The 22,290-nt window shown below is 36.9% G+C and overlaps 1 protein-coding gene across 1 annotated transcript in view; it reads left to right on the plus strand.

The window, feature by feature from the left end:
* The window catches only part of CUNH10orf67 (chromosome unknown C10orf67 homolog), a 122,948-nt gene that overhangs the window by 23,730 nt on the left and 76,928 nt on the right, over positions 1–22,290 (plus strand). Inside the window, exons 5-7 of the mRNA XM_048812757.1 lie at positions 9,034–9,189; positions 15,321–15,471; positions 16,535–16,593. Coding sequence (XP_048668714.1) covers positions 9,034–9,189; positions 15,321–15,471; positions 16,535–16,593 — 366 coding nt within the window. The remainder of the gene's footprint in view (positions 1–9,033; positions 9,190–15,320; positions 15,472–16,534; positions 16,594–22,290) is intronic.

Consider the following 22,290-nt stretch of genomic DNA (forward strand, 5'->3'; position numbering starts at 1 on the left):
GGGCTGGGGGTGTAGCTTAGTGGTAGAGCACTCTCTTGGGTTCCATACCTAGTATAAAAAATTAAATTAAATTAAATTAAAAAGTCATTATTTGAATCTTTGTTTTTTGGGGGTTTTTTGGCATAACTTTGATGCATGACCTCACAAAGCCTTCCTAATCCTTGCATGACCTCATAAAGCCTTCCTAATCCTGGCCGCCCGGGTTTGTTCAAGCTTAGTCATAAGAAAGAACAAAAGAGTTGAAAATGGGAGGTGTACATTTTTGGCAGAGAGAAGGTAAGTGACTCTATGCTGCCCTCTGGAGACCAATAAAGATACAGGTTTTTTTTTTTCAGGCTTAGAGTAACTTTCTAAATCTGTTTAACTTTTAAACACTTTCATGTGATATTAGAGGCAATTTTGTGTGTTAGAGACAAGCATACTTTTTCAAAAATATATCTTAGATATTTTTTTGTTTTGGAAATAAATTAGCAAATATTCAGATGAAACAAACTTCTCTAGGTATTTCAAACAGATAGGATTTAATTTAGGCACTTATACAAAGACTAGTGAGTGAGCTGGGATGTAGCTCAGTGGTAGAGCACTCACCTCACATGTATGAAGTCCTGGGTTCAATCCCCAGTTCCCCCCCCCCCAAAAAAAAAAGAAAGAAAGAAAAGAAATGAAACCTAATTCCCACCTCCACCCCACGCCACTCCCCAGAAAAAGAATAGAAGAGTGAAAGTCAGGAATACCATCACTAACTTTTAACCTTATAAATAATTGTTGGGGTATCATTCACTGAATATCTTCCTTTTCTATTGATTTGTGATGTTTCTCTCATCATATAACCCTAAGATACATTTTATGGCTATCTAGCTCTTTTGTGGCTATATATTAAGACTATTTATGCTGTATTGCGACTGTATATTGATTTTTGTATTAAATATTTTTAGCATTAGAACTTTTACTTTTTTTCAATTGAACTTGGGATCTTATACTTGATCTGAGGTACACACTCAGCCCCAAATGTTTAATATCTAGTGAATTTAGGTCTTCTTTTATTAAATATCTTTACTTTTTTATTCTTTCAGATTAACCTTCAAGTAATTTTGTTTATTTCCACTTCAAAAAAAGCTTTCTTGTACTTTTATTGAAATTCAATTGTTTAGAAATTTATTCATGAATTTAGGAAGAAATAAAAAATATCATGTATAATGTTCAATTTTCCTAACCAAGAATATTATCTTGAATTCTTCTCAATTTATTTATGTGTTGTTTTATGTATTTTAATAAAGTTTCAGAGTTTTATTTATGTAGGTTGTCTGCATTTTTCACACAACTAAGTTATTTCTAAGCATTATATTTTATAGCTTTAGAAATGTAATATTTTCTGCCATATTTTTAAAGTCTATCATTAGTGTATATTGAAACCATTGAATTCTTAGTGCTTCATTGAAATATATTTTATATAGCATAAAATCCACCCACTAAAAGTGTACAACTTAATGGTTTATAGTATGTTTACAGAATTGTGCAACAATCACCATAATCTAATTTTAGAACATTTTCATCACTGCAAAAGGAAACTTTCACCTATCAGGGTCCACTTGTAGGTATTTTCTTGCTTTTAAGTGGAAGAGACTAATGCATCCTCCTAAGGAGGGAGCAGAATCGAGGTGGGCGTGCACCCTTGTTTGCTGATATCTTTGACACTGGTACATCAGGAAAGCCAATAACTAGCCTCACACTCTGTGTGATGAATATAGCTTCTAGACAAGAGGAGAGGCCTGTGGCTTTAGAAAACTGAAGGGTCTGGGGGTGGTAGGGAAAAGGAGGGGGCAGGGGGTGATGGTTAAATGTCATGGACATTATTATCCAAGTTACATATATGAAGATATGAATTGGTGTTAACATACTTTATATACAAACAGAGATATGAAAAATTGTACTGTATACATGTAATAAGAATTATAATGCATTCCGCTGTCATGTATTTAAAAATAAAATCAATTAATTTAAAAAAAAGAAAGAAAACTGAAGGGTCTGATCCATCAGAATTTTATCCCCTTAAATTAAAGAATCAAAGAACCACCCTTACCTTTACCAAATGCTCCTTAGAGAGCTCATGAATGAAGTCATTGCCTTCTTAGTGTGTATTGTTTTACCTTGTTTTTCTTTTTTCTGTGAGAAAAATCCAGAATAGCCAAAGGGCCTTCATGGAACTCTGTTGGGGTAAGTTTAGAAGAGAAGGAGATGGATAGATACGAAATTGACAAAAAGAATTCAGAGATGTAGGGAGAATCTGAGAGAAACACTGTCCTCTGTTTTGTATGGCCGTGCACTGTTGGAACCTAACAAAAGCTTGTGACTTCAGTTGTTCTTTTACATTAGGTGATGCTGGTGACACTTCGGTAAACTTGCTGCTCTTCTCTTAGCAGATAATAAGTGATAATAAATGCAGTCATCATATATTGAATTATTTTACTATGACCCAGGTAGAGTGCAGAGTGTTCCCCATACATCATTATATTTACTATTTTTTGCAGAAAGACACAAAAGATAAGAGCATTATTCGGACAGATTACCAAAAGAATGCAATTTTTCAATCTAAGTTTCAATCTCCATGCCTTTCTTTTTTGGTGCAACTACAACTGGCATTTGGTAAAAATGGTGACTGACACCTCTCTTCCCACGTTATCAGGCAGATATTTGCAGAAAACTCTGCTGCTCCTGTGTCTTCTCCTTTGCTGGATAAGCCGCCAATTCCTTAATTGTTCCTTATATGAAGAGAATTCCAGACTTCTCAGCATCCTTCTGGCCTTCTTAAAACCTCATCTGGCTAGTCCTCTTAAATGGGATAAATACATAACCAAACTTATTTATTTCAGTGTCTTCCTAATAACTTTAAGGAAACTCAAACCCTGGCAGCAAAATCAAGTTAGTCCTCCTTTTTCTGGTTACAGGCCATGAGGAAGCAAGAGAAGGCTGTCTGAATCTCTAGCTGTGTTTGTCTTCTGAGACAGGTCTTGCCATGTTGCCTACGCTGGCCTAGAACCCCTGGGCTCAAATTATCCTCCTACCTCAGCCTCCCATGTAGCTGGGACTATAGACATGCACTCCCAGTCTTTGTTTCTCATAAGACAATATGCTATGAACAATAACATTTAATTTTTAAGTATTCAAGATTCATAGATTTTTTTAGAAAATAGTAACCTAGATACTCTATTTCAATCACAGATTTTATTAACGCAAATGAAACAACATAAAAACATAAATGTGTACAAATGCAAATGTTGAATTCATTGTCTTAATATAAATTGTTAGCAGAGAAAGAAAATATTGCTACAAGAACTATTGCTATAAGAACTATGGCTATAAGACAGAAAATGTAGTTACAAAAGTTTGATCATTATATTTGATCTTTCAAAAATGTGTGATGTTGAAAAACAACAGATGTCAATTTGTATCATTAAATCAGAGAATGTCTTTGTACAAAATTTTCTACTTGCTACAAAGACTTCCTTTCAGTTTTTGGAAGAAGGGGAAATAGTTGTAAGTTAACTTCAAATACTTTCATATGACATTTACATCATCAAATAATCACACCTCTTCTTTGGTAACTTTGTTATGAGCAATTCCAGTTTTTTTGTTTTGTTTTGTTTATTTATTTTTTGTAGGGACTATAGCTTCTTTATTACTAGTATTTATTTCAAGGAAAGTATTTCTTATTTGTCCTTTTCTTTACATTCTTAAATATAGATGAATATTCAATGCAGAGTTACCTGAATCAGTTTCAAAATTGTCCTGTTAAAAATGTGTGTGTTGAAATGTTGAAATTGTTTTTAAAAGTCTTTGAAGTGCGAAAATAATTATTCTTGTAATAGAACTCTCAATTTGTTGCTTATTTTCTTCTGCCTCTTGTGGATTCACTGATGAAAAACCTTTCCTAATGAGAACACAAACGTATCAGTCATCCATTTAAAATTTTAACAGTAAATGTTGTCTTGGTGCTAAATCATTGCTACTTAAGTTTAAAAGCAAAAAGTCCAAATATGCAATGGAATACTAACATCCCGGTGTTTAGCAGGGATTAAATTTTCTGAACTCTTCTTATGAAATGGATGGGCATGCTTGGCCCCAGATGGTTAAGAATTCACTTCCTTGGATCAATCTTAATGGCCCAAATGAGGCTTCAGGTTGAAAAGAGAGTGAGAAAGAAAACAGATGATACTGCAAAAAGTTAAAGTCTCTGAAATAAGATGATAAAATATGTCATGCCAAATTCATCATTGGCCCAAACTCATCGTGACTCAAAGATCTTCTCCCTTAACTCTGCCCTTTCTCTCACGTAGTCTCAACTTGGAAGCATTATAACCCCACCCACACCCTATCCTCCCCAGCTGGAAACCTGCACAGTCTGTTCTTTGTGCCCAACACACTCTTCAAAGGGCTGCCACCATCCCCATCCTGGTGTTCACACCCCCATATGTCCACCTCTCCTGTCTCCTTGAATGTGAACAGGATGAAAACTTACTTCCAAGCAATAGAATATTGCAAAAGTGATGGGCTGCCTGAGTTTATGTGTAGTTCCTGTCTGGCTTGAGTCTCTGTCTCCTTTGTGGGCTTGGAGAAAGCAAGAGGGCATGCTGGGGAACCCCATGTGGTATAGAACTAAAGGCAGCCTCTGGCTGATGAGCAAGAACCTGAAGCTCTTGATCTTACAGCTAAAAGGAAGTGGATTCTTCCAACAACCTAAGTGAATTTGGAAGAAGTTCCTTTACCAATTGAACCTCAGATGAGACCACAGCCTGGAACCACATCTTCATTGAAGCCTTGCAAGACCTTTGCAGAGGATCTAGTTTAGGTGGGCATGAGTTACTGACCTATAAAAACTAAGAAGATAATAAGTGCGTATATGTGTGTGTGTGTGTGTGTGTGTGTGTATTTTAAGTCACTATGTTTGTGGCAAAGTTGATATGCAACAATAGAAAAAATAGAACACAAATTCACTCTTCATATTCAGTAAGCCATTCAGTTTTACCTAAATCCATTTTCCATTATCTTATCTCTGATGTCCCAGTAGTCAGCACTGCCTGCCTGGCCTGTGGCTTTTGCTTTCTTATTCTTTCAGGTCTTCATACACTCAGCCACTTATCCAGTCATCTGAGTCGTTTTTCCACACACAAGTCTGATCACATTCTGCCACTGTTTAAGAACCTTCATGGTTTCCCACATAGCTGTAGAATGAACCCCAAACCCCTTGGCATCACATAAAAAGCCCCTGTACCTCCCAGCTTTTATCTCCTTCTGCTTCTTTGCTAAAAATTTGCCCACTAGCAATGCCAAGCTACTCGCAATCACCTTAGTCTACACACCTCAAGTTATTAGTCACCTCCCTGGAATTTTCACCTAATATTCCTTATTGCTGTTGCTCCTGCCATTCAAGTCTGCAGTTTCCTTCTTGAATTTATGTCTGATTGAGCAATCTGTTGTTGACAGTGGAGTAGTGAAGTTGCCTACTATTATGATATGCTCTTTCTTCTTAAGATCTATTATGTTCAAAGCTAATATTTGTTTGATATATTTAGATGCTCCAATACTGAATGCATATATATTTACAGTTGATATATCCTACCAATGAATTGATTCCTTTATCATCATATAGTGATTCTCTTTGTCTCTTGGGATAAATCTTGGCTCAAAGGCTAGTTTGTCTGATATGAGTTTAGCTACCCTTATTCTCTGCTGGTTACCATTTTCATAGAGTATCTTTTCCATTCTTTTGCTTTCTTTCAGCCTGTGTGTGTCCTTAAAACTAAAGTGACTCACCTTTAGGTAACACACCATTGTATTCTGTTGTTTTGTTTAATCTGTTTAGTCCCTCTCTTTGACTGGAGAATTTAATGCATTTACATTGAAACTAATTGTTGGCAGGTAAGGACTCAGTATTGCCATTTTATTAATTATTCTCTTTTGTGGTTCCTTTGTTTCTTTTTTTCTCACTGTTTTCCCTTCTGGTTTTTTTTTTGGGGGGGGGGTGGGCGGTGGGGAGGGCAGTGGTATGCTTTGATTTTTTGTGTGTTTGTGTTTTGTGTATCTACCAGAGATGTTTTCTTCGTGGTTAGTATATAAAACATGGATAGTATATAAAACATCTTACAGTTATAAGATTCTCTTCTAAACTCCTAAAAATTTAATTTCAATCACACAAGTTTCACACTTTTACTTTTGGCCCATCTTCTTATGTGTTTATTAACAACTTGTGGCCTAAGTTATTTTTTTAGTTACTTTGTTGTCTAGAGTTAAAAGTGATTTATATACTACCATTGCAATATCAGTATTCTGAATTTGACCATCTATTTATCTTTACCAGTGGGTTTTACACTTTTATAAGTTTTCATGTTGTTGCTTAGCACCCTTTAGTTTCCACTCATAGAATTTCCTTTACATTCTTTTAAGGCAGGTCTTGTTGTGATGAATTCCTTCAACTTTTGCTTGTCTGGTAATATTTTTTTATCTCTTCTTTATTTTGAAGGACAGCATCATTGCTGGATATAGTATTCTTGGTTGGCTTTTGATTTTTTTCCAGCTCTTCAAATATATCATCCCACTCTCTCATGGGCTGCATTTCTGCTGAGAAATACGCTAGTAACCTTATAAAAGCTCTCTTATATGTGACATGTCTGTTTTCCGTAGCTGCTTTTAGAATTTTCTCTTTGGCTTTGACTTTGAGAATTTGATTATAGGGATTCAGAATATTCTTATTTGTGCTGATCTTTCTTGGAATTCTTTGAGCTTCAGGAATCTGGATGTTCTTATCATAAGCTCTCATGATTTAGGGAAGTTTTCAGCCATTGTTTCTCTTAAGAAACTTTCTGCACTTTTCTCTTTTCTCCTTCTGAGACTTTGATACTTCATATTTGCATTCACTCCACACTGTTCCGAAGGTCCTTTCTGCTTTCTTCTCTCTTTTTCATTCTTTTCATTGTTTTTTTTCTATAATTGGTTAATTTCAAATAACCTGTCTTCAGTTTCATTCTTTCCCCCCCCTGCATGATTGAACTTGCTGTTGAAGCTCTGTTGTAATTTTAAGTTCAGTTATTGTAGTTTTCAGAATTTCTATTTAGTTCTTTTGATTCTTTCTTTATTAGACTTCTGATTTTTCTCATGCATTTATTTTCCTCATTTTATTTGTCTGTGTTGTCTTCTGTGTAATTCATCTTCTTCAAGATGATAACTTTGGATCCTTTGCCAGGCAATTTGTAGATCTCCATTTCTTTAGGTTTAGTGAAGGGAGTTTTATTAGTTGGTAGTGTCGTGTTTATCTGATTCTTTATTATCTATGTATCCTTATGTTGGTATGGGTGTTTCCGATCTTTTATAGACTGGTTTTGGCAGGTAAATACTTTCTCTTTTGTGTCCCTAAGGTGATGGAATTACCTCTGGAATTTCAGTTAGGTCATGTGGCTGCTGTTGGGTCCTCAGTAGGGTTCATGGTTGGCTGGCTTATTACCAGGGACTTGAGAAGACTTGGACTCTTCCTAGTCCCTCAGAATACTTGACTGCCTCTAGGACCTTGATCAGTTGGGTAGTGCTACATGAAGGGTTTGTTTTAGGTTCTGTGGTTGGTCCCACAGATGACAGGTCTGTTACCAGGTATACAGATGAGTGTGTCTCTCTTCAAGTCCCTGGAAGGGCTCCTGCTGGGTCATTGGATGGATTCCTGATTGGGTAGGACTGGTCCTGGACTACAGTTGAAAGGAGCTACAGCTGAATTTCAAGGATGTTTCGTGGTCCATAGTTGAGACTGAGGGCTGCAGACCTGCACCATGGACAGAGGTGAACTTGCCTTCTGCCAGGTTCTTATGGAGGCAGGACTGCCTCCCGACCATGGCTGAGTAGGTCTGGAGCTAGGTCACGGGGTTGATTCAGAAAAATGTGCTCTATATGTGTAATATGAATTGTAATGCATTCTGCTGTCATATATAACAACTTAAAATTAAAAAATAAATAAATAAAATCTTAAAAAAAAAGAATATGCAAGTGCACTGAGATCAGTGAACCTGCCTCAGGCAGCATGTATGGTATGTCTTCTATTTGGATAGGAGGTCTAAACTTCTGTCTGAAAAAAAAATCTCTGGATGGACAGATCTGGTTGTCGACTGAGAAGGAGCTGGATTGCAGAGCCAATGGGATTGAGACCTATGAGCCTTTCCTCCCTGGGTAGGAGAGACTGTTGCTGTCAGATGGCAGCTAAAAGGGGCTAAATTACTGGGCACTGCAGAATTTGATATGGTACTGAAGTCAATGGCCTAACTCCAAGGCCATGGATCACATGACTGCTGGTGGGTCCCTGAGAAAGGGAGTCTTCTCTCAAGCCACAGGTGAGAGAAGCTTTAGCTGAGTTACAGGGCCATTCCTCAATGTTCATGATGAATGAGGGTTCATGACCATAACTGAGTCCAGTAGGTCAGAGGTACTGACAGGCATGACAACCTTGAAGTCCCTTGACATATGGATCTGGTGGTAGGACCAAGGCCAAACAGGTTGTATCCAAGTCCATAGAGGGATGAAGCCATTTCTGGGTCAGTTGCTAGAATCATGGTTGGTGAACCTGCCATCTGGATATAGGCCTGTCTTATCAGAACAGCCCTTCTCCATCTTGGGCTTCATTAGGGCTGTGCAACATCCTACCCAGGTCACAAAGCTCCCACAAAGCACTTTTGTTGATGAATAGCTACCAAATTCTTGTTGTTTTGAGGGGGATATCACTGTGTGGGGGGAGGGGCTCCAATTCTGCCATTTTATCTTTACTATTATTATTTGCATGGCTGATAAAGTTAGAGTAATACATCATGCTTTGGGTCTTATAGAAAAATGCCTGATTCTTTAGCATATGCTGTAATGTAAAAAAAAAAAGTTACTACAAATTGTGTTCAAATTTTTAAAATAACATGACTTCACAAGATAACAGCTAAAATAAAACAAGAAATGGTTTCCAGTGGTGTTAGCTGAGTTTCTGATTTTTAGTGTGCCTTTTTTTATTCCCAGAAATATTTTGATGTTGAAGAAGAGAAGGCTGCTTTGCAAGATGCAACAAATATCAAGCTGAATATTTTGAAAAAAAAGCTGAAAGAGAAAGAACGAATTATTAGGGAATTGAAAGAAGAACTAGAACGTTATGAAGAAGCTGGATTGCTAAAACTTGTAAGTTTTCAAGATAAAGATCAATTTTAATACATGGAAATGAAGTCATGGATTGCTAAAAGCTTAGGTTAAGGATGAATGAAATTGAATGGATGTATCTTGGACATCTCTCTATAATATAAGCTAGTTCAGCATTTTATTGCTTAATGGCATATCCTAGAAAACACATAATTATAAACAGGAGTGATATACTTGTTCTCAATTTTTTATTTACAATGAAAATATAAATAATATCATAGATTCTCTGATTGCAAAAATGTTTTCACTCTAGAAGAGCATACGATGGGTTTCTGTGGAAATTTGGAAACTTCCACCCTTTTTTGCAGTCAAGATAGTTGGAAAGACACAATGCTAAGCTTCCAAAGTCAGAGGCTTCCAGGAAGCCAAGTTGGAACAGAATGACCTTTAAATAAAAAATATTAAGAAGGAAAAGTTCAGGGCTGGGGATGTGGCTCAAGTGGTAGCGCGCTCGCCTGGCATGCGTGCGGCCTGGGTTCGATTCTCAGCACTACATACAAACAAAGATGTTGTGTCCGCCGAAAAACTAAAAAATAAATATTAAAACTCTCTCTCTCTCTCTTTCTCTCTCTCTCTCTCTTAAAAAAAAAAAAGAAGGAAAAGTTCATATATTTCCCTCTCCTCCAGTTTTCCCTGTCTCAATGGGACTTTGGAGCTGCTTTATTGCTTAGACAAAGTACTGATCAGGAACCAAAATGTAAACAGTAAGAAAGCAGAAAGGAGATCCTGAATTCCTGTCCAAAAGGAGAATTGTTAAGGGCTTTGGAAAGTGTGACCCTAACAACAAGTTCTCCATTTCCTGTCAGCCCTGAGGTATCAGCTATCTCAGGTCCAGCCATAACCCAGAGTCAGAGAAGAATTTATTATTAGGTTGTAAGAGCAAGAAGCTAACAATTGTTTGGTTGGGAGAGTCCAGCAGAAATTTCAGAACCCTGGGGAAATAAAAATATACTGAATGCCAAACTACAGACTGAGTCTCCCTTATCCAAAATGCTTGGGACCGGAGGTATTTCTGATTTCAGACTTTTTGGATTTTGAAATATTTGTATATACATCTTGAGGATAGAACTATATGTTTCATATATACCTCATACACATAGCCTGAAGGTAATTTTCTACAATATTTAAAAACAATTTTGTGCATGAAACAAAGCTCCATAGTATATAATTTTCCACTTTGGCATCATGTTGGTGCTCAAATTTTTCAGAGTTGTAGCGTTTCAGATTTCAGATTTTCAGATCAAGGAAGCTCAACCTATAGCAGGTCCCAGATATTTTATTAATGGTATTTCATTCTCACAGCTCAGTTTGCAGATGAGGAAGCATCTTGCCTGCTTGCCTAGGAGTAAGCAGAACATCCAATTTCTGCATTCATTTTTCTTTGACCTTTGCATCAGCCTACATCTACTCTTATTTTTTGGAAAAAATAATTTAACGAAAAAGACTAAAAACTATAATAACTTTTAATTCTGCCTTGAGCAAAGATATCAAGTTTAGCTGTGGCAAGGCAATTCTGGTTATTTCCCATGTGTGAAACACAAGGTGATACCTACCTAGCTAAGGTAGAGTTAAGGTAGGGTTCCTGCAATACTGAATGCAAATAGTATTCAGTATTTTCTTTAAAGAAAGATTAAAAACTAAGTTCTGGTTAGTATGGGGAAATACAGACACCCTTATAAGCATCTGGCTTTTGTTCTATAAAATGTATTGAACAATAGGCCTCTGGACATTGAGAATCTCTCAATTCTGTAAGAGAGTCCCTTACACTCTGGAAATCTTTACAACTTTAAATGCTGTCTTCAACAGGTTATCTGGTCTGTCTAGATGTTCTGGGGTAAGAATGAGGATGGACAGTGGCTCCATAGGAACAGCATGTAGGATCCTGCACCCACTCAGGTGCAATCAGTCTGTCCTGTGGATCACAATGGCATCCAGGAAACCTTGGTATTCTACAATAATTTGCCCCCAAAGAGTCCACACCGGATTTTTGTAAACATTCTAAGATTTGTGGATGTTGGGGTAATTCCAATTAGTCAGGTTATAGATCACTTTCAACAAAATGTGTGGCCCTGTCTCCTGACCCTGGGCAATTCAAAGCACACCAGTGCGCATTTCAAGAACCCAGACCTGAAGGCCACAAAAGTACATCAGAATTTGTAGCAAATGAATATACGGACAATACCTTTTAAAATCTAAGAACAAACTTTCCTCAGATTCCTTGCCACTTAAATTCTACATGATGTATCTTCCATATTTGAAATTTCATCTTATACAACTGCCCCCTCTAGTGGTATAAAAATCCCCCTGAGACTCCATCTAAATCTAATGTGCAATTCAATTTGGAACACAGAATTTGGAGGAACAATTAAAATTTTCAAAGCAGCACTGGAAATAACTTGAAAAGACCTGAAATAAGCAAGCTTTATTTGATTATCTAGAATTACCTAGTTTGTTCTTACTAATAAATTACATAAGTAGTTGTACAGTTAATAGGTAATTTATAGTTAATATTTCTGAGAGACATGTGATGAAACTGTAATAGGAAAGGATAAGTTTAATAAACAGCTAGTTTACCTCAACAACTTTGTGAGGCCCTAAGCAATTTAGCAAGACCCTGTCTCAAAAAAACAAAACAAAAGAAAAAGAAAAAAAAAACCAAGATGTGGTTCAGTGTTTAAGCCCTTTGGAGTTCAATACCTGGTACAAAAAAAATTTTTAAAAACAGTTTAAATTCTATTATAAACAAAATGGAAATAAGAAAAGGAAGCTCTTCAAGTTATAGAACCCTCATTTCCAGGTGAGAAAATCCTTGACACAGAATTTTTTCTGAGAGCAACTTCATTCGGGAAAAGCATTTTATAATTTTTAATATATGGAAAAACCCATGTGACCTTGCTACATACTGCTGTAGGTTATCATGCCGTCTCATGACTAATCAGTCCCCTGGAGAACTTATGGAGGAAGTTAGCCTGTCAGAGTATGTGTATGCATGTGTGTGTGTGCACGTGTGTTTTAATTTCAATCAGAGTTGCTGCGTTGAACAGACTTGTCATTTTTCTTTCTTACCCAAATACCGATGAGCCATCACACACCCTCCCTTCCTTGGTGAACATGTCTGCTAGTTGCTGACAACTTTGAAACAGAGCTGTCAATCAAGACCAGCAGCTCTGCAGGGCTGCGCAGCCCCAGTGTGCCACTTTCCTGGTTGTCACTCATTGAGGAAGCACCTGCTCATCTCCGTGACTGTCATGAGGCATGGGCATACATTAGAACCCTACTCCTCCCCTAGCATCAAATTGAGATGTCCAAGTATTGTACATGGAGCCTGAAGAATTGAGATGCCAATATCACAGAAGGGAAACTGCTGAGAAGGCACATAAAGTGCTCTGAACCAGGACTTCCCAGACTCTACTGTTCATATGAATCACTGAAGATGTTGTTAAGATACAGACTCTGACATAGCAGAGCTGGGCTGGAGCCTGAGAGTCTGTATTTCCAGAAAGTTCTCAGGTGCTACTGGGGCTACTGTTCAGCAGACCACTCCCTAGCTAGGAAGGTTCTCAATTTTTTTTTCAACTCTTTTTAGAAATGATTCTTTCAAGATTCAGTTTGGGATTCTGAAAACTGGAAACCAGGATTCCGTCTATTTTGTGAATATTCACAAGATAAATAATGTATGCACTTTCCTGAAGTCCTAGTTTTCATAGTATGATAGTAAAAACTTGAGAATGGCAAGTTTCTTAATACATTTAAAACTCCTGAAGGATCCTGGATTACCCACAGTTTCTCTTAGAGTATAATGTGACTTAAAAATAGCTACACCCAATCAACCACCTTTTAAGGATCACAATCCATCTTAACCTTGTTTTATTAAGGCAGTTTACTTTAAAAGGAGTCTTGTGATTTAAGCAAACCAAAATTGGTGATGTGGGCAGATGGCAGAAGAAACATCACCACAAAACCTGCCACTCAAGAGTGTAACAGAGAACCATAGCAGCCCAGAACTATCCCTTTGTTCATTTTGCTAATGAGTGTCCTCATTGCTGTGGGCGGCTGAATAGTTAATGATTTGCAGTTCCTACAGCGGACAGATGGTGGGGACAGAGCTAAAGGTTACCCTCATCAAAAAAAGAGGGTGGTTGAACACTGATAGGTGGAGGAAAACCCATTGAATTTAATGTGTTTTCCTTGGGTCTTGCTTTCATACAGAGAGATTCCTAGATAACAGATTTAGGTGTTAGTTGCACTAGCTGTGCATTTTACAATTTATCTTGATTTTTTCAAATAGTTTTCCTTTAGTTTATTATAATGGATGCTTGTCCACTGGAGAGCTTCATAATCCACCATTATTGGGAAATGTATGTTTAACTCTATTAAGCCAGTACTGTTTGTTTTTTAAAAAATCCTTTTAGTCTATACATACATTCTGTGATGGTCTCAAGTTGAGCTGTGTGAGACAAGAAGTTAATGATTGGGATTCTTGCTTTAGCTTTTATTATTTGGGGAGGGTTCTTCCTTTACTAAGAACACCAAGTTGTTTATTAACTACCTACAAGACTTGATAATATTTATTAGTAAAGCATGAATTGGGCTCAAATAAGTTAAATTAAATAGTAAATCAAAACCTTGAATATTTGTAATTGAGCTTAATACAAAACTCAGCATATTTTAAATCCTACTAACTCTGATATGTAAGAACATAACTTAGTAAGCTGGGTTTTTTAAAAGGTTTATTAATGTGTTACAAAACATTTCAATCATTTCTTGTTCTTTTGAACCATTATGATACAGGGGAAAACATTCAAGTAATTTACTTCCTGATATCTCTAAAGTTAAATAAGAGTCCAGTTCCAAAAGGAAACCAGTATATTAGAAGAAATATTTTGGTTTTGAGAAGATATTTTATTATTATTAATTTTGTAAAAGGGTTGAAATTCACCTGTAGATTACTTTAAAATTCAAAATTATTTGAAGACTCTAGTAATTTTGAAGTAAAGCCTGAAGACTTTTCTTTCTCTTTTAGCATAATAACATGAGTTTAATATTTTGAGATTATGTAACTGATTCAATATTTTGCCACAATGAAGTATTAAATTCTGCTTCAGCCTCCCCAATCCATTACATCTTATTTTTTTTTTTAAATGTGTGGTGGTAAAATCTAGACAACCATAAGGGAGCATATTCAGATGTTTTCAATAGCTTTGAACCAGACAAGAAGAAGAGGAGAAAAAAAGAGTGGCTGTCCCAATAAGCTTCTGTTGCGTAAGAAAAAGCCTCTCCCATAATGGACATGGCAAGATTTAAACAAAAGATGCACATAATAAAAATGTAAATGAGTTTGCTTTACTAAAACTATAACTTTAAAGTCTTTTGTTGTAAGTTATCCTGAAACCTTCTTACAAGGTAATCACTGTTTGCATAGAGATTTAAACCGAAGTCTTCAATAGCATTAAACGCCTGCACAGTCCCCGGGTGACAGGCATGCAAAGCCATGTTAATGTTCAGAATATGAATTGCCTCTGGGTGGCTCCTCCACCAAGCAGAAAACCAACTGCGTGGATATCCGTGCGCCTGATGGGCTCCATGCGGCTCCCAGCCTGAAAACGTCACCACTTTGACATGTGATGTGCTCCTCAAGACACTGGCAGCGCTGACACTGGGAAATGCCACAAAGGCAACAAGCCCCCCTCCTTAGCCTTGCACTTTGCCACCCCCTGGCGCTGCCCGTCCGCGGTCTCCCCAGCCTGCCTAGTTACGGGCGGACAGCACTTCAGACACACAGAGGGAAGTGTGGGTGGAGGGGCCCCAGCTGCCTCCCCGGACACAGCCTCCATAGTGAATTGACCTGAATGATGAGGGCATACAAACAGTATGATATGCATTATTCCTGTCAATAAAATGTCCCCATGTGTTGTGGGCTTTGTACAGAATGTACTGCAGCCTTTCTTCTAGCAAGCTCTATTTAGTCTCCTTCCTTTTTACTATTCATATTATAAGTGTGTAATAGAATTCAGAAAATTATATGATAGCTCTTCTGTATCAGTATTGTCCCCGTGTTGCATATTTAAATCCTCGGCTCCCTGCTTAGAAATATGGAATTCCCTATCTTTCAGGACCTCTTTGCCAAAGAGACCAGCTCTCCAAGACAAACCTTTGAAAAGGAAAACTCCACAGAGTACAAACAGGAGAATGAGAGACTGCTTCAAGTGATTGCAGATCTGGAAGAAGAAATTCGACTCAATATCAAAGAAAATTCAGTACTAGGTAACCTTTTGGAATCATGTGTGAGAAAAATTGGGCACTTCATAGATAAGTTTGTTCTTCCCACACATACATTCATTTGGTTATTTTCATTTAAAAGATCAACTTGATAGTCATCTTTGCTTTTGCTTTGAGATAGGACTCCAGGCTTGGGGGAAAAGATTTCTTGTAATCCTGAGCCCCATCTTATTACCTCAGGGTGTTATTTTCAAGCCACGTTTTGGCTTTTGCAATGCTCACCAGTGTTCTACCTCACTTAGAAATACGATTAACAGAAACTTTTGCTGATTTATCCTACATGCTTAAATGATTATCTGAACTATAGCGTCTGAATTCTTAAGTATACCTATTGAGATATGCTTTGTAGAGAAATACCTCTTTAAAAAAAAGTGCTACTACTCAATTATCTTTAATTTTCTATACAAATTTCAAATCAGATGCTCATGGGTACACTTTATACCCTTCTTTTCCTACTGTAAATATTGGTAAAAGTTGCATTTACATGACCAAAGTTAGATTGCTTCATTTAACAATTGTCTTTGTATTTAAGTTAATGGTTATGATGTCGCCCTTAATCTTTGATATGAAAAGAAGTAGGTAATGAGCAAGGAATACAAAAATTATAGCAAAATATTGATCAAATCAGATATGGTAAGGGGTTCTTTTAGTATAAAGTTATGCTATACCAGCGTCACTCCGTTTCTCCTCTGTGGTGCTTTCTCAGGTTTTGGTAGTTCTTATTGAGTTATAAAGTGGCACCTGCTAAAGCATTCTGTATTGGCTGTGACTAACAGCAAAATGTCCACTGCTAGTATTGATGAATAGCTTTCAGCTCTCAGCCACACTTGGATCTTGAACTTACCTCTTAATCCCTATCTGACCAGCCGTCCGAACAGCAGGAAGAAAGCAGTGAATGTCAAGGGCAGTTGTGAAGGTCACAGTCCTGCTAGGACTTGCGTCCACCATGCCCACCAGTGGTTTCCCAGCCTGCCCTGAAGCAGGCAGCTTGAATACAGGGCATACGCATGTAATTTCATGGTTGGCCTCTCTCTCCTTTTGTTTACAGAAGATGAAATTATAACTCTCAAAGAGATTTCAGAGCAGGATCAGAGAACTATTCAACAGGTACGTAATATTTTCACATTGATAAATGACTCTTTTAAATTGAAATATCAGTACCACTGGCAAAATGACAATGTGTTTGGAGTATCTTAAGATGTAGAGAAAAGCTGTCATATGTTTCCCATTGTATACGTTTGATTAGGTATTTCCTAGTTCTTTTGGGTAGTAGTGAATTAGAGTTCTGTCTTGGAAATGCACAAGTGTATGGATGCTCCCTTTATTGGGGGTAAAATGGGCAGCAACCTTGTTGATTATAAGGAACTGAAGTTTCAGGACACGGGGATGTGCAAAGACATGCTCATGGTTGTAAGGAAATTACATTACTAAGAATAAGCACTCTTAGTTTTAGATCCGATATTGGTTCACTTTCAGTATATGAATGAATGGGGCTTATGTTATCTGGGAAACCTTTATTTAGAGCAGGGAATTCTTTTTGGTGTCACGAAAATCAAGATTTCCCAGTACATCTAATGCAGCAGGACCATAGCAGTTCCTGCCCTTGCTGCACAACCCAGGGGACCCTGCTTTGAGCTCTCTGGGTCCTGTACCTCCCCTATGTGGCGCTCAAAACACTTTGTAGTTATGATCAGACTTCCCCGCCATACTCCAGGAGGACAAAGACTGCGCTCGGTCTCTGGTTATGTTCCTAGAACTGAGCACAAGTGCAGGGCACCCTGAAAACTGGTTTTTGAGGGATTAACAGGAAGAAGATGTATTTAGAGTTCAAAAATCCATACAGGTGCTAGGCATAGTAATGTATGTCTGTAATCCCAGAAATTTGGGAGGCTGAGATAGGAGGATCAAAAGTTCAAGTCCAGCAATTCAGCAAGGCCTTAACCAACTTAGGGAGATCCTGTCTCAAAATAAAAAACAAAAAGGGGTAGGGATAGTGCTCTGTGGTAAAGCCCCTGGGTTCAATTCCTAGTACCCTAAACAAACAAGCAAACAAACAAACTAAAAAACACATAGGAGAGAAAGCAGATTCTCATGCCCAGATTATTCCAAATAAATTTATTTTCCAGTAACTGAACCAAATATCAATTTTAAAGTTAAAATTAGATAAAATTAAAAATCCAGTTTCTCTCCTTTTTTTATTGATTTAAAAAAATACAGCAGAATGCATTACAATTCTTATTATACATATATACTACAATTTTTCATATCTCTGTTTGTATATAAAATATGTTGACATCCAATTCGTCTCTTCATACATATACTTTGGATAATGATGTCCATCACATTCCACCATCCTTGCTAATCCCCTGCTCCCTCCCTTTCCCTCCCAGCCCTCTGCCCTATCTAGAATTCATCTATTCCTCCTATGCTCCCCCTCCCTACCCCACTATGAGTCAGCCTCCTTATATCAGAGAAAACATTCAGCATTTGTTTTTTGGGGTTGGCTAACTTCACTTAGCATTATCTTCTCCAAGGCCATCCATTTATCTGCAAATGCCATGATTTTATTCTCTTTTATTGCTGAGTAAAATTCCATTGTGTATATATGCCACATTTTTTTTATCCATTCATCCACTGAAGGGCATCTAAGTTGGCTTCACAGTTTAGCTATTGTGAATTGTACTAAAAATCCAGTTTCTCTATTACACCAACCACATTTTCAAAATTACAGTGGCCACATACGCCTAAGTTTAGGTTCATGTTTCAATTAGGTCTTATGTTGCTATTTGGAATGTTCTTCAATTTTATATAAAGTCACTTCTGAGAACTAATTTTTTAAAAATTAATTTATTTTTTATTTGTTCTACTTAGTTGTACATGATAGCAGAATGCATTTCAATTCATCATACACAAATAGAGCACAACATTTCAATTCTCTAGTTGTACTCCGTGTAGAGACGCACCATTCATGCAATCATCCTGTACCTAGGGTAATGATGCCCATCTGAGAACTAATTTTTAAAGAAATGGTTACCCTGATAGATCAGAGTTGGGAAATGATTGCTCTGATCACTGAACTCTACAAAATGATTTTATTTCCTTGTGCTTCACCCCATTGCACTGGCCATGATGTAGATTCCTTTTTTTACTAGGGTAGCAACAGAATTTGTAAACAGACAACTTCAACCTTCTTGGCATTGACTTCTAGGGTTAAAAATGAAATCTCTGCTTCTAGTTTCACTTAACCTACCAGGGAACACCAGTTTATTGTAAATGTTTCTAAAACTCGTCTATACTACTATCAGCGAAAAGAAATTCCATAAGCTTCCTACTCTCTGAGAGATACAATAAAGAATTAAAACACAAAAAAAATGTCAATGGCAAGTCATCAATTAGGAAGAAACATACATTGCATGACTGGTTGTACCCTGTGTGAGTTTAAATATATCAGTTAAGTGCTGCCTCAGCTTTTGAGACCTGCACTGGTCATGGGTAGCCACTGGCCACATGTGGTTACTGAACACTTGAAATATGGCCAGTGCAACTGAAGAACTGAAAGTTTTTTTCTTTTGTATGTTTTTATTGGTGCATTATAATACATAATAGTGGGGTTCATTATGACATTTTTATGTATAATTTTTAGTTTACTTCCAGCTGCCAGCAAACTTCCAGCTGCCAGTTGATGATTGGCTCACAGCGGCCCCAGCAAACTTCTAGCTGCCAACTGATTGGCTCCTCTGCGGTGATGCTCATTGGGCTGTTTCCCTGCCCTTTCAGACCAGGGAGCTGCTCATTGGGGGACTTTTTTTGGCTCTGCCCATGCGACCCAGCCAATCAGCCTCAAGAGCAGGAGGAGTGGGGGAGGTGGAGAGGCTTGTGGGAAGCTGGTGGTGGCAGTTGGGCTCTGAAGGTTTTTCCTGAGGAGCTGTTTTGTTTGGCTGTGTGGTTCTAAAAATAAAGTTCGTTTCTTTTGACAAGTGGCTCTCAACAATGGACCTTTATTTTATTCATTTATTTTATTTAATTAATTTATTTTTTGTGTGGTGCTGGGGTTTGAACCCAAGCCCTTGTACATATAAGGCAAACACTTTACCAACTGAGCTATATCTCCAGCCCTGTTTTATTTATTTGTTTATATGTGGTGCTAAGAATCGAACCCAGTGCTCATACATGCTATGCAAGTGCTCTACCCCTGAACCGCAAATCCATCCCCTCATTGCTACATATTTATATGTGTACACAATATAACATATAGTTTGGCCAATTTCATTCCCAAAAACCTCCCCTTTCCCTCCCATACTCTCTCACCTGGGTCCCCTTCCTCTACTGGTCTTCATTCTAATTTTGTAAATTGCCCCCCCACACACTTTTCCCTTTTTGTTCTCCAGCTTCCACATTCGAGAGAAAGCATGTGACCCTTGACTGAGTTTGGCTTCTTTCACTTAATATAATACTTTCACGTTCCATCTACTTTCCTGCAAATGAGGTAACTTCAGTCTTCTTTATGGCTGAATAAAATGCCATTGTGGACATATACCATATTTTCTTCATCCACTCATCCATTTTGACACATACCTAGGCTGATTACATAACCTAGCTATGTGGATTGTGCTGCCATAAATATGGGTATGCATGTGTCACTATAGTATGCTGACCATAATTCTTTAGTATAAATACAGCTAGATCAAATACAGCTAGACCGTATTCCTAATTTTTTGAGGAAAGTCCATGCTGATTTTCATAGTGTTTGCACTAATTTACAATCCCACCATGTAAAAGTGTTTCTTCACATCCTCAAGTGTTCATTATTATTTGTATTCTTGATGATTGCCATTCTCATGAGATGAAATCTTAGTGTAATTTTGATTTACATTTCCTTAATTGCTGAGTACATTGAGTACTTTTTAGTATTTTTGTTGGCTATTTGTATTTTTTCTTCTGAGAAGTGTCTGTTTAGTCATTTGCCCATTTATTGATAGAGTTATTTGGGTTTTTTTGTTACTTTTTGGTATTAAGCTTTTTGAGTTCTTCATATATTCTGGATATTAAGCCTCTGTCAGAAAAGTAGCATCAACAGTGTCTCCCATTTTGTACATTCTCTCTTACTTTTTCCTTTGCTGTACACAAACTTCTAAATTTGATGCCATCTCATTTAAATTTTTGGCATTACTTTCTGGGTTTCAAGAGTCCTACTGAGGAAATTTTTTTTTTTACTGGTTCTTTTCAGTTATACATGGCAGTAGAGTACATTTTGATATAATTATACATGCATGGAATATATCTTATTGTAATTAGGGCCCCCTACTGAGGAAGTTTTTGCCTGCACAGATATGTTGAAGTGTCAACCCTATGTTTTCTCTTAGGAGTTGCAAAGTTTCTGGTCTAATTCCTAAGTCTTTGTTCCATTTTAAATTGACTTTTGTGCAGAGTGAGATAAGAATCTAGTCTCATTCTTCAACATTCAGATAACCAGTTTTCCCTTCATCATTTGTTAAAAATGCTGTCTATCTAGTCTCCAAAGTATGTTTTTGGAGCCCTTTCAAGGATTAAATGACTGTATCTGTGTGTCTGTATTTGTGTCTTCTATTCTGTACCATTGGTCTGCGTGTCTATTTTTATATCAGTACCATACTATTTTTGTAACAATAGCTCTGTAGTATAATTTAAGTCAGGCATTGTATCTCCAATATTGCTTCTCTTGCTTAGAATTGCTTTGTCTATTCTGGGTTTATGATTCTTCCAAATGAATTTTAGGACTTTTCCCCCCAAGTTCTTTGAAGAATGTCATTGGTATTTTGATGGAGATTGCATTGAATCTCTATGTCACATCTTGGTAATATGGTCATTTTAACAATATTAATTCTTCCTATCTATGAACATGGGAGGCCTTCCCATCTTCTAGTGTCTTCTTCAGTTTCTTTCTTCAATGTTGTATAATTTTTATTGCAGAGGTCTTTCATGAAGAAAGAAGACTTCAGTAGCTTTTGTGTTTTAATTCCGATAATCTAAATTTTAATTAAATTTAATCTAAATTTTGTTTATTTTAAATTTAAATTGAATAACTGATACTTGTTTCAGTTATTGGGGAAAATCTTTAGGTATATTTTTAATTGCTTCGGTATGTGAATCTACTTTTTCATATACACAGTTTTTAAAATTAAAAAAAAACTCTAAAAACATAACTCTCAAGTTGAGATATGTGTAAGTGACAGATACACAATGGATTTCAAGGATTTAATATAAAAATGAAAAATAGCTCACAAATAATTTTTAATTTGATTACACATTAAAATAATAATATTTTGCATATATAGGGAAAATGAACATTGTTAAAGTTACTTTTTTACCTTTATAACAAAGCTACTGCAAAATTCAAAATTATGTGTATGACACATTATATTTCTATTTGACATATATACTTTAGACAAATATAGCACTTCTATCCTGCTTGATCATTTAAGAAAATCCTTTCCTCTTTATTTCTTTCTTTGTCCTGGAACTCCATACAAACATGAAATATAGGCACATTTTGATATTGAGCAGAAAGATTCTAGAACCCTAGGTTCCGGTTCCATTTCTGCCACTATGTCCCCTTGGGCCAGCCAGTCCCTTCTCCCCTCCCTCCTGTTTCTCCCAGGCTTAGTGTGTGTAGAATATGATAATGTAATGAAAGGGATTTGTCCATTAGAAAGCAGATCAGAATTGTGGAAGGAATGAGAACTGATATTTGCTGGTTTGTTTCCATGATACTTCACCAAGTCAGCAGTGCTTCTTAGGTTTTTTTTTTTTTTTTTTTTTTTTTTT

The sequence above is a fragment of the Marmota marmota genome, unplaced genomic scaffold (assembly GCF_001458135.2).
Source record: "Marmota marmota marmota unplaced genomic scaffold, marMar, whole genome shotgun sequence".
Classification (NCBI taxonomy): domain Eukaryota; kingdom Metazoa; phylum Chordata; class Mammalia; order Rodentia; family Sciuridae; genus Marmota; species Marmota marmota.